This window comes from Sturnira hondurensis, unplaced genomic scaffold (assembly GCF_014824575.4).
Source record: "Sturnira hondurensis isolate 20B ecotype Veracruz unplaced genomic scaffold, ASM1482457v3 Scaffold0005220, whole genome shotgun sequence".
In the NCBI taxonomy this organism is placed as follows: Eukaryota; Metazoa; Chordata; class Mammalia; order Chiroptera; family Phyllostomidae; genus Sturnira; species Sturnira hondurensis.
This window is the reverse complement of record NW_028077851.1, coordinates 1,559,451-1,572,394: the sequence shown is the minus strand read 5'-3', so window position 1 is coordinate 1,572,394 and position 12,944 is coordinate 1,559,451. Positions and strand designations below refer to the sequence as shown.

Sequence of the window (12,944 nt, the reverse complement as noted above, 5' to 3'; positions counted from 1 at the left end):
CCCTTCATCCTGGATCGAGTCTGGTGTGTTCAAGATACCCACTGTCTTTTAAGTGACTGAGCATATAAGAGTGTTATGAGATCTATTGCCTTCTTGGCTTGGATTCTATGTCCGTATTGCCCCAGGTTTTCCACTACTATATCAGTCATGGTGGAATGAATTTGCCTTTTCAGTATGAGCATTATAAGCAGAACTGACTTTATCTACATACGTTTACACATACCACATATAAATGGGCCCCATACACCACTGAATGCTGTTTTTCCATTTATCTCACTTATCTTCTTCATTTGATAACATCTTTTTGAGGTTTCTCTATAGCAACGCTTACTACTAAATGGTATTTAAAGCATTAACAGATGACTAAATTGCTCTCTCCAAAATGCTTGCAATGACTTATACTCCCACCAACATACTTCCTACACCCCGGACAATATTAGCTATTATCGACTTCATTAATTCTTGATAACCCAAGGGTTACATTTCTCTTTCTTCTCCCTCCCTCTCATATCTCTTATGTTCACACACACACACACACACATATATACACATATACATATACACACATGTATGGATGTGTGTACACATGCATTTACACTGTGATGAATGCCTTCCACAAATATACTGACAGAAAAAAGAGCTGCTTTAAAAGTGAAACAGGTGATGAGGCGGTGCTGAAACGGGGAAGAAGGGACATGAAATAGATATGCAAGAAAACCTGACAAATCCTATTAAAAGGAGAGAGAAAAAGAATTCCCTTTTCATTTATTTATTTATTTTTTTACTTCCACCTTTGCTAAATGCAACTTAATCCACTTCATGAGATAAGATATCGAGTTGGACCTGTTGGGATTCAATCTATCACTCTTGCCACTTGACGTCTCCAGAAATTCAGCTTAAACTGTTAATCCATTCACTTCAGCAAAACAGTCCTGAGGCCATCAGATTCTTCTGTTGATCGGTGTTGGGCTCCATGGCCCGACAAGCTGGGAAGATACAGCTGATCGGGGAGTTTGAGGGCTGCCGCCTGTGAGTGTGGGGCCTCTAACAGCAAAAGCGCTAGAAATGGAGACTCATGCAGGTGTCAGATGTTTTCCTGTAAAGAGATTGGCAGTGGACATAAATGCTTCCAGTGGGTACATTAGCAAGCAGGAAAGCCAGAATGATCGAGTAATTCAATCGCATTGGTTTATGATCATTGTTCCTATTAGAAATACCACTGTTTTTTGATGATATAATGTGTGAGATAGAATTTTCATATAAGCACTGTGGTTTGCATATATGTGTAATATATGTGTGTATATACATAAACACCATATTTTGCTGTGTATAATGTGTAATGTGTAATGTGTAATGTGCACCCACATTTTTGGGCACATCATATTTGGGTTTATTATACCCATGGTATGTAATCATTATACCCATGTATAATGTGCATCCTTATTTTTCCCTCAAAACTTTGGGCAAAAAAGTGCACATTATGCATAGCAAAACATGGGTATATATTTCAAAATCAGAATGAGTTACTAAAAGTAATTGCCAACAAGAGGATGAAATATTGATATAAAGATACACAAGATATTAAAGGAAATGTAGAGATTAAGATGATGACTAGGATGTTGTTATTCAAAGTCAGATGCGACTTCCGCCAAGATGGAGGCATAGGTGGAAACACTGTGCCTTCTCCCATAACCAAGTTTGAATGCAACAAAGGTTTGGAGAACAAAGACACAGCCAAAGAACAGAAAATTGAATTATACAACAACGAACCATTCAACCGGGATGGTAAGAGGGGTGGAGCCAGCAGCAAAGCACGGTCGGGCAGGAAAGATCCCCAGACCTAGGCACGCAAGTAGCCTGGACCCAGTCAGGGTATGGGGCAGACTGACCGCAGTTGCACATTCTCGCACAGTGAGACGGACCACGCAGGCCCCAGAGGCGAACCCTGTGGTGGAGGGCTGACGACGGTGGCACACTCGCATGCAGTGGGACGAAACGTGTGGGACCCAGTGACGGTGGCAGCTGCCGCACCTGTGAAGGCCACGGTGGGAGGTGGCAGATGGGACGCCATTGCTCCTTGTTGACCCCGCCCCCACATACAGCATCACAGCCCAGTGACTGAGTTGCCCTGCTCTGGTGAACACCTAGGGCTCCGATCCTGCTACAGAACAGGCATGAACAGCCCAAAAGATGGCGCAAGAAGAACTCAAAGTCCCAGAGCCAATAACTCTAAGCAACCGAGAAATTGCCAGCCTCTCAGAAGCACAGTTCGAGACACTGTTTATCAGGATGCTCACAGAACTGGTTGATTATAGTCACAAATTAGAGGAACATATGAAGGCTAAACTAATTGAAATGAAGGGAGATGTCCAGGAAACCAATAGTGATGGAAAGGAAACTGGGACTCAAATCAATGGAATGGACCAGAAGGAAGAACGAAACATCCAACCAGAAAGGAATGAAGAAATGAGAATTCAAAAAAATGAGGAGAGGCTTAGGAACCTCCAGGACATCTTTAAACGTTCCAACATCCGGATTATAGGGGTACCAGAAGGGGGAAAGAAACAGCCACGAGTGGAAAACTTATTTGAACAAATAATAAAGGAGAACTTCCCCAGTCTGGCAAAGGAAATAGACTTCCAGGAAATCCAGGAAGCTCAGAGAGTCCCAAAGAAGTTGGACCCAAGAAGGAACACACCAAGGCACATCATAATTACATTAGCCAAGACTAAAATGAAGGAGAGAATCCTAGAAGCAGCAAGGGATAAGGGGACAGTCACCTACAAAGGAGTACCCATCAGACTGTCAGCGGATTTCTCAAAAGAGACCTTACAGGCAAGAAGGGGCTGGAAAGAAGTATTCCAAGTCATGAAATCCAAAGACCTACAGCCAAGATTGCTTTATCCAGCAAAACTTTCATTTAGAATGGAAGGACAGATAAAGTGCTTCTCAGATAAGGTCAAGTTCAAGGAGTTCATCATCACCAAGCCCTTATTATATGAAATGCTAAAGGGACTTATATAAGAAAAAGAAGATGAAAAATATGAACAGTGAAAGGACAGCAAACACACAGTTATTAACAACCACACCTAAAACAAAAGCAAACCAAGAGGACAGCTAGATCAGGAGTGGAACCATAGAAATGAAGAACACATGGAGGGTTAGCAACAGGGGAGTGGGAGGAGGAGAAGAGGGGAGAAGGTACAGAAAATAGCATAGACAGTAGGTAGAAAATAGATAGGGGGAGGGCAAGAATAGTAGGGGAAATATAGAATCTAACGAACTTGAAACATGTGGTTATAAACTAAGGGGGGAGAATGGTGGGGGAGGGAGTGTGTGGGTGGAGGGGAATGAGGGGGGCAATAGAACAACTGTAATGGTATAATCAATAAAATATATTTAAAAAATAAAAAAATAAAAAAAACAAAGTCAGATGCATTTTCCTTTATGTGAGAGCAGCGGGAAGAGAGAGAACTACTCTCTGGAATCATTTCTGTTTTGCAGTTAGATTTTTTCACCTTGAAACCTCAACCTATGATATGATTAAGAGAATATAAAGAATATATTGTACATACAAATAAATAGAATGAACATTTCATTTCTAAATTAAGAACTTGCTTTCCTGCCCTCATTTCTCACAGTGTCCTGCCACAGAGGGCAAATAGAAAGAATGTTGATAAAGCCTTTTAACTGATAAAGGCAACTTTCAGTTTCAAGGGGCTTTGCATAGTGGCTCTGGCAAGAACAGTGGAGAAGGCGTCTCTCTTTCTCTGTTTTTGTTACTATTCTTGAGATGACTTGCAAGTGCAGCTCCGAGGATCCACTCAGGGTGTTAAACTTAGTAGTGAGCTGCAGTGGCAAAGCAAAACATCTCTCCCCCTCATCTCTACCCAGGGCCAGCTACATAATTTGCAGGGCGCAGTGTAAATAAAAATGTGGGGGCCCCTTGTTCAGAAAGCAGGAAAAATACTATTAAAGGTGTTAAAATATAAAGCTTTATCCTGCCTTCCACGGCCTCTCCTTCTCTAGACTTGTCATTTATTAAAATTTGCCATTTAATACTGTTGTGAGAAAAATTAAAATTTTAAATCTTCAGCATAATTTTACTGTTCATCCTTATATTGTACAAAGCCAGTTTTAAATGCAAATATAAAAGCTTTCAACTTGTATGTGAAATCACTGAAAGTATATAGTTTGTATTTTGTAGCTTGTACATGCATATATTTTGTGCTTAACCGGAACAGTAGAAATGGTGCGCAAAACTAACTCAGTTGTTTTTATTTTACTTCTTAATACACACACATTCTACCAACACTCTCTACCTTTGGCTTACTGATGAGTGAGAAAGGACTGCAAGGAAAAGAAACTATGGCTCACTTCATGTTTCCCTGTTCTTCTCTGTCATCATTTTTGGTGTATGTGGTTGGCTAATGTACAGAAGTAATAGGAGAATGAAGGAGTTTGACAGGGTTCCTTAATCATTCATGTTTTTTACAATGCCTTTCAAAGCCAAATCTGGTTCCAATGGAAAGAGCCCTCTGGGGCTGTCAGAACCCTCACCTGCTCAGTCCTAGATGTAACATGCTTACCCTGTACTCGCTTTGAGTCTTGCTGAACTCCCACACAGTATGGGTCTGTAGGAGTTCTGTGCTCCTGGGCAGTAACATGAATGCTTTATGTGAATGAGGCATCTAGGAACCCTGGGCACACTTATTGTGCATGGTTCCTTTGTTCACACACATGCTTCCTTGTCCCATTGGATGCTCCTTAACAAAATCACATTCAAAGATAAAATTTAGTTTCAAGACAGTGACAGCAGAACATGAAGTCAAGTTCAGGGTCCTTCTGCATGGGAGGCCCTGTGTGATCACACAGGTTGTGTGTCCGTGAAGGTGGCCCTTTCTGTATTAGGGTAAGCTGCTGGATAGCCAGGGGCCTCCTGCACACTCTGTATATGAAGAACTCCAGTTCATAGCAGGCTAGATGCTGCCAGTGTATCCATGCAAAATGATTTCCTTGAAATTTATGTAATGTGCTTATTTTAAATTCAGTTCAACCAATACTACCTTAGTGACAGTTGGATCTCATGGAGGGCCTGACTCCATGAGTACCTTTCATATGGGCCTTTGAAACTTCAATGCTAGAGCTGGAACCAAGTACTTAGTATCATCAAATCAATCTCTATATCCCTGACAGTTTTGTTTCTTTGTCTTCCTCCCAGGATTTCCAGCAGGAGAGCTCCAGAAGCCTTTCTTTTGGGGAACAGAATATCCTCGGTAAGTACATGAGTAAAGAAAGCAGTTGTTGACAAACAAGGAAGAACAGGTTGCTGTTCTTCCTCCTTGGCAGAGGTAGAAGTAAAAATCAACAACACCAACAAAACAAAAACCAAAGCGAGTGGTGGTTCAGCAGAAAGACAGCATGGAACCTGGCATGGGCTGGCACCACTCTCACTATTTTAGGCATTTGTTTTCTGACTCTTGTTACCAGGGTGTATGGACTGGACAGAAAAGCCAAGTAGTACACAGGTAGCTTTCATTTTTATGCATTTATCCACTCATGCATTGACTCAAACTGCAGATATTTGGACCTTGAGGGATTGTTGGGATTTGAATTGATGGTGATAAGTACAAAACTATTCCAAATGGAAGAAACAATGTGAGAAAAGGAAAGAAGTGTACTTATAGAGCAAAGACTCTAGTTTGGCTAGTCCAAGTGGTATATAAAGGGAAACAGTGCAAAAGAGGCCTGGAAAAGAAAGTCGATGTTTGATATTGGAGGGCTGTGAATGCCAGGTAAGGAGCCTGGACATTAAATGGCAGTAGAAAATCTTGAAGTTTTTGAGCAGGTAAAGATAATCAAATTTGTCTTTAGAAATATAACCTGGGTAGCTCTACAATAGTTCCAAAATTGACAGTGTCTAGGGTTAGGGATACTAGTTTAAAGGTCATTAATAGCAACAGATTGTAGACTTATGTAATTCAGAATTTCTCTATATATGGCAATTCTGATAATATTCATTGCCAGTAATATTGCCACTTTTATTATGTGCCTTTGCTTGCTCTGGTGATTTAATACACAGAGAATTGCCTTGATTTTAGAAGTTTAATCTTCTTGTGTTTTGGCTTGGATACATGATAATTTAAATTTGATTGAATACGGTTTTGATTGAATATGGTTTTGATTTGGGCTTCCTCAGAAGGAGACCCTATGACAAGGATTGAAGCACAAATCCTTGTGCTTTTGGATGGTGACACCAGGGAACACCAGCAGGGGAGAGAGGAAGTGAGGTGAGGGGAGGAAGCCAATAAGTTGTGTGTCATAGGGGTTTTCTATGGCTACCATAATGAATTATTACAAACTTAATGGCTTTAAACAATGTCCCTGTATTAACTTATTGTTCTGTAGGTCAGGAGTCCAATCTGGGTGTCACTGAGCTGAACACAAGGTGTTGGCAGGGCTGCGTTCCCTTCTGGAAGCCCTGGGGAAGAATCTATTTTCTTGACTTTTCTAGCTTCTAGAAATGGCTCACCTTCCTTGGCTCATGGCCCTTTTCCTCCATCTTCCAAATTCGCGGAGTTGAATTTCTTTGACCATTCATCCATAGTCCCAACTTCTTCTGACTCTCCTCGTTTGCCTTCTCCTTCACTTTTCAGCCCTCTTGTGATTACATTGGGTATCCCAGACAATCCAGGATAGTCTCCCTATTTTAAGCTTAGCTGATTAACAACCTTAATTCCCCTTTGCCATGTAATAACATATTCATGGGTTCTGGTGGTTAGCACGTGAACATTTTTTAGGTGGCCATTATTCTGCCTGTGACACATCTGTTACAAAGCCAGTTATCACTCTGGACAGTTGGGACTCAGTCCTGCTGCGGAGGTGTAGAATATGCTTCAGTGTGATTATATCTTGGGGGCAAGGGAGCTGGGTATTTATCCTACAGCTCACCTTCTGTCATTGATTGGGGGCTTCCACCAGGTGTATTAGCTCCCTGGCATTCCCCAGCCTAGACCAAGAGGGCCCTGGTGGCTGGAGAAAGTCCTCAAGCAATTATAGATGGCCCCTGACTTATGATGGTTCAACATACAATTTTTCATCTTTACAATGGTGTTAAACTGATACACATTCAGTAGAAAATGCACTGGAAATTTTGATTTTTTTCTGAGCTAGCAATATGCCATATGATGCTCTCTTGTGTTGCTGGGCAGCAGCAGTGAGCTGAAGCTCCCCAGTAGCCATGTGATCATGAGGGTAAACAGCCCATAATCTACAGTGTGTTCGTCCTGTGAGATAATTTTGCCCAACCATAGACTAATGGAAGTGTTCTGAGCAGGGTCAAAGTAGGCTAAGCTAAACCATGGTGTTCAATAATTTAGGTGTATTAAATGCATTTCCAACTTACAATATGTTCAACTTACGATGAGTTTATCGGGATGTAACCCCATTGTAAATGGAGGAACATCTGTAGTTTCAGGTGCTGGCTGTTGGAAGTTGTTAGATTGGTGCGTCTGATCTGGATGGATAGCATTCAGAACCAGCTACTGCTTATCCTTTCTGCTTCCACTGGTCACCCTAGCCCTCCCCTGAGTGTTGGGTCTAATTATGGGTAAATTGGTAAGCTGAATTGTTGTCAGAGGAGAGAATCGGGATTTTAATTGGCCTAAGACAACATACCGCAAAGTGTGTGTTCCATGAAGTAGTAAGAGAGGCAAGTCATCTTCCCCTTCCCTTTGTTTGGAGAATCACAATACTTAATGGCATAAAAATTCCTAAGAAGCTCTCTAAGAAAGAAATTTATTTAAATGTATTTAACCCAGAGGTTACTAAAATCCCTCTTTCTCTATGTTTTAAGAAATGCTGCTCTGGAACTCATGAGTAAAGAAAAAGAGTTGAAAGAACTTGAACCTTATAACTTCATAGTTTTTTGAAAGAAAATTAAGGTGGCAAGATGATTTACTATATTCAAGGGGGGTTGCGAGGGTGTTCAGCTAGAGACTACATTAGACCAATGGATAGAAAAATAGGGAAGAGGTTTTGGGTTAACATTAGGGAGATCTGTTTTATTTAGAACCACTCGAAGAGAGAATGAGCCATCTGAGAAGGGGGATGACCTCCTGGTTATTGAAAATGCCAAAGAAGAAGTCTGGGGACCATTTGAATGGGTTTTTGTAGAGGGGGCCTATGCCTGAGCTAAAGAGTAGAACTAAATGACCTTAAAGATGCTTCCAACGCTGAGATTTTTGTGAATTTACATTTCAGGCATAGAATAGCCCTGACTTGATGACTGCTTGAGATCAGGGTAGCTCCAGGCAGCAGTGCAGTTGATTCCCTGTTGACAGCAAACCCTGTGCATTTGTTACATTGGGTAGTAAGAACAACAGAGAAACTGAGTGGGTGGGAAAATTGTCATCTTTGCCCTTTTAGTTTTGGAAGGCTAGTTATTCTCTTCAGGATTCTTCTTATTGTGGCCAGCCACTCACGTTTTAAAAGGCATAAAGCTTATTTATTTTTACAACATGCTAATTTAAATAACGTTCATCGATAAAATGGAAGATGTGAGTTTAGGATCTTGAAATGTTATCATTGTAAAGCTTAGTCATATAAAATTACTCCTTTGTCTCTTGTCCAAAGGATTTTAATTATGTGCCTGAGAATTGGAAGTTACAATGATTCAATCATTTTCTGAATTCTCTATAACCCTTTGCAAACAGGAAGCTCATTGGAGCAGTCCCTCTTAAGGGACATTTACGGCAGAACAGTTGTTAGAAACTTCCATTGTTCATTTCTTAAATTCATCCTGTCAACAGCATTGACCAAGGCTTGTAGAGGTTTTAATATGATTCTCAGGGCTGACAGGTCTAGAAAAACGAAATGTTACAGGCTGCACAGTGATAGCTACTGCTGCAAAAATTAGCAGTATGTAAAATTACAAGTTTGTCCCACACTGCTATGATAGCTCTGATTGAAATGCATAATTTTACTCTTACTTCTTTAATGAAGGTTTGCAATGATGGAAAAACAGTAGGAAGCATTTTTTTCAAATGCAAATTACCTTGCAGGAAAGAAATAACAAAGGAAAGAATTTTCACCAAGGGGAAAAATTAAATCTTACAGCACTTCCTTGGGTATAGTTGAGACAAACAATTAGCACGTTAAGGATCATTATGTCCCATAATAACTGTTGCTTCAAAAATTGTTGTTCCTTCCACTTATGGGTCCTACCTATTTGTGGTTACTTTGATGTTGCATGTCAGGAAGCAACTGTGAAATATTTTTAGCATAATTGCAAATCTCAGGAAGTATCCTCATAACAAGAGTTTTAAGTTGTTTATAATCCTCATCCACACATTAACATGTAACTTATTTTAAGGTTACATGTCAATCTGTCACTCTCATGAAATGATAAAATAAATCAATTAGTTAAATTGTTGTTACTTTCTCACTATGTACAAGGTGTGGAGAATTTAGCAGCAATCAGGTAGATAATGGTTTGACCTTCATGGAACTTAGAGACAGAAAATCCCAGACACATTTATGGAAGCCCCCTTATTGCTTTCTTCACATATCATTAATATGCCTCTGTTTCAGTTATCTATTTCTATGCAACAAAGCATCACTGAGCAACCACTATCATCACATGATTCTGCAATTTGGGCAAGACTCTGCTGAGACAGTTTGTGCTCTATCTGGTGTTTGTCGGCTAGGGTAACGTAAGTGGGACCAGAGGATCTAAGATGGCTTTGCTCATATGTCTGGTGTCCCAGTTGGACTGGCTTAGAATGGCTGGGGCCTGGCTGGGTGCCCCTCTTAAGATATTGTTTCTTTATTTTTAGAGAGAAGGGAAAGGAGGGAGAAAGAGAGGGAGAGAAACATTGATGTGAGAGAGAAACATGGATCAGTTGCCTCTTGTACATACCCTGATCTGGGACTGAAGCCGAAACCCGAGCATGTGCCCTGACCAGAATCCAACCAGCAGCCTTTCAGTTTGTAGCATGATACACAACAAACTGAGCTAGCTACACAGGTTGGGGCTGGGCCTCTCTTACCTTAAAAGAGGTCTCTTAGCTTTTGGTGTCTTGATTGCTTCATTAGACCTTTGTGTCTCCATAGGATTAGTTCAACTTCTTTACATTGGAGTTGACTTCCAAGGGTAGGAAATTTGAGGCTACAAGTTCTGTCAAGGGCTAGGCCCAGAAGCCACATTCAGCCCCTTCTGTTGCATTCTGTTGGTCATAGCAAGTCCTGCAAGGAAAAGGAAATCCAGATTCAAGGGAAAGGAAATACAGGGTCTGGCACAAATAATGCCCCTTTTTATGATTAAAATCTTTTATTACAAAAATCACAAGCATGTAATTCTGCAACCTAACAATATCACACTCAATCCCACCACATGACATTTTAGGTGAAATGTTCAAGTTGCTGTCTGTCTCGTGTGAGATGTTCACGTATCCTACCAACCACACTCAAGCAGGCATTACTTCTGCCGGGCCCTGTAGAATGCCTCGTGATGAGGCGGGCACTGCATTCAGGGTGTTTGGAATTGTCAGTAGTCACCCTTGTTGATAATCTACCACATGCATCTTCAGAGGTGAAGAGAAATGATAAAAATGTCTTTCCCAAATCTGCTTAAAGCTTCACAATCTTTGCCATTCAGTCGTGAGCTTGTCTGTCACAGAAGTGGAGGAATGTGACTCCTTTTGACAGCAGAGCGATCCCTTTTAATCTCTGCTCTATTCCTTTTTTATGACTACATTTGGAAAACCATTTAACTTCTGTGTCTATAGTGATTTTTCAACAGGTTCTCAGATAAAAAATAAATGGTATGTTTACTGACAGGATCTTTTTAAACCCTGCCACTGCTTTGGGTGTTTATAAATATAAACTACAGCTAGAGCTGATGGAGAATCATAGAAACCTTAGGGCTGGAAGGGACTTGAGAAACCCTTCTACAGGGTAGGAGAAATAAGGCCCACACGTGGTCATAATGACAATGTTAGAATTTATATTTTCTTTGTCCATTTCTACAAGAAGTTTCAATTTTTTGTAGTTTTGTGGTTATTAGATTATTTCCATGGTTACTAGAGAACAGATTATCTTGGCTTGTCATTGAAAACAAATGAAAGGATTATGCTCTGAGATTCATGCTTATGATTTTCTCCAAATTATATATTTATGTTGTAGATCTCTGAGTTATGGTGCTATAGGAGTAATTGTCGGACACGAATTTACACATGGGTTTGATAATAATGGTAAGTACTGATTCACTGGATAAGCTGCTGTTTTTAGGATAATGTTAACTATATGGATGCTAATTCTTGCTATTATTTCTGCATAGTAACATCATCATAGATTGAAGATTATCCAATGCAGTATGATTGCTGATTGAAAACTTTTCCCCATGTCTTGCAGTGATAGTTTTCAATAAATACATCATTGTTCCCACTAGTGATAAAATAGGATGATGAAAAAAATGACCTTGTAATTTCAGTGATGTGAGCTTTGCATTTAGATCCGAACTGCTGTAGCTGCCACAATAATTATAGGAATTACTGCGCAGCTTCTTCCCTTTGTCATTTCTTTATTCACCATCTCAAGATGCTCTCCCTGGAGGTGTGAGCTCTGCTCTGAGGAGGATGGTACATGCTACCGAATGAGGACTCAGTGAGTTAGGGATCTGGGGCTTGGCTGACTGGTTCCTTCATACTATTTCAAGGATTATGCAGTGCTTAATCTCTATTTTTCTCTATGCTGGTATAGATTCAGATTTTTACAAAGGCTACACTTGCCTAATACTGCATAATATAGAACATGCTCTGTACCCTGAGGACATTTAAGCAAAAGGAAAGAGCAGAATATGGCATAAACAAAAGAAATGATCAGTCCTTGAGCGTTATCATCATTTTAAATGAACACCCCTTTTTCCTTGAACTTTGGAATATTCTTGGAAAGCCATGTGAAATCTCTAAAGCTTGCCCATTAGCAGCACATCATGATCACATCTATAACTACACAGAGATTACACAAGGACTCAAGACCCCAGCTGGCCCAAGGCAATATTTAATAGAGGGGCCTCTTTCTTCCATGTATGTGGTATCTCCATCTTTCCTGGATGCCAGAGACCCTTTTGGTTCTTCTCCTTCTGGACAATTCTTCCAGTGCTCCCACTAGCTAGCCCTTCTTTAATCACACAGGTTTGGTGCTCACCTGCTCTTCCCTCCCTATTAAAATATAGCTACCTTGTAGTCATCTGAATCCCCAGAGCTACACCTTCTGTATTTGCATGCTTGGTTTATCTGAGAAGATAATCTTAGCTAAGAAACAAAAGCCAGTAATGGTCTCTTGGTTCTGGGCCTTTCTTCCCAGGAAATTTAAGTGCAGTTCTCCTTCAATCTCCTGGAGGCCTTCAGGATTGTCTCTCAAAGGAAAAAACCTAATGATGGCAGTTTCCCCCTGTAATCATACTTAAAACAGCACAGTGCACACAGAAGGACATGCCCAATAACTACTTCATAATTGGTTGGTTAGTGGGTGGAGGACAGCGAGTCTGTGCTCTCCCAGAAGGGTGGTAATGGCATCCAGCCTATTGAACAGCTTTGGATTGCTCCATTTAACGCCTTTGCTTAGGGAACTTTCTTATATGCCCAGCAAAGAGTTCTCTGCATAATTAAATTTAAACCATTAGTAACCTTGAGTGAGTATAGAAGATAGTTCAGATACACCCAAACATTTTTTGAAGGATATAGAGAAAGTGAAGAGTCAGCCTGTAGCAAAAAAAAAAGCATGTATCAACCACCGTTTTTTTGCTGTGTATAATGTGCACTTTTGGGCCCAAATTTTCTGAGGGAAAAATAAGGATGTACATTATACATGGGTGTAATGATTACATACCATGGGTATAACAATCCTGTGTATAATATGCACAGAAACGTGGGTGTGCATTA

The 12,944-nt window shown here is 40.5% G+C and overlaps 1 protein-coding gene across 3 annotated transcripts in view; it reads left to right on the top strand.

Moving 5' to 3' along the window:
* The window catches only part of PHEX (phosphate regulating endopeptidase X-linked), a 189,429-nt gene that overhangs the window by 156,619 nt on the left and 19,866 nt on the right, over positions 1–12,944 (top strand). For all 3 annotated transcript variants that reach the window (XM_037046228.1, XM_037046229.1, XM_037046230.1), the window contains 2 exons: positions 5,222–5,276; positions 11,185–11,252. In XM_037046228.1, the coding sequence (XP_036902123.1) occupies positions 5,222–5,276; positions 11,185–11,252 (123 nt within the window). The remainder of the gene's footprint in view (positions 1–5,221; positions 5,277–11,184; positions 11,253–12,944) is intronic.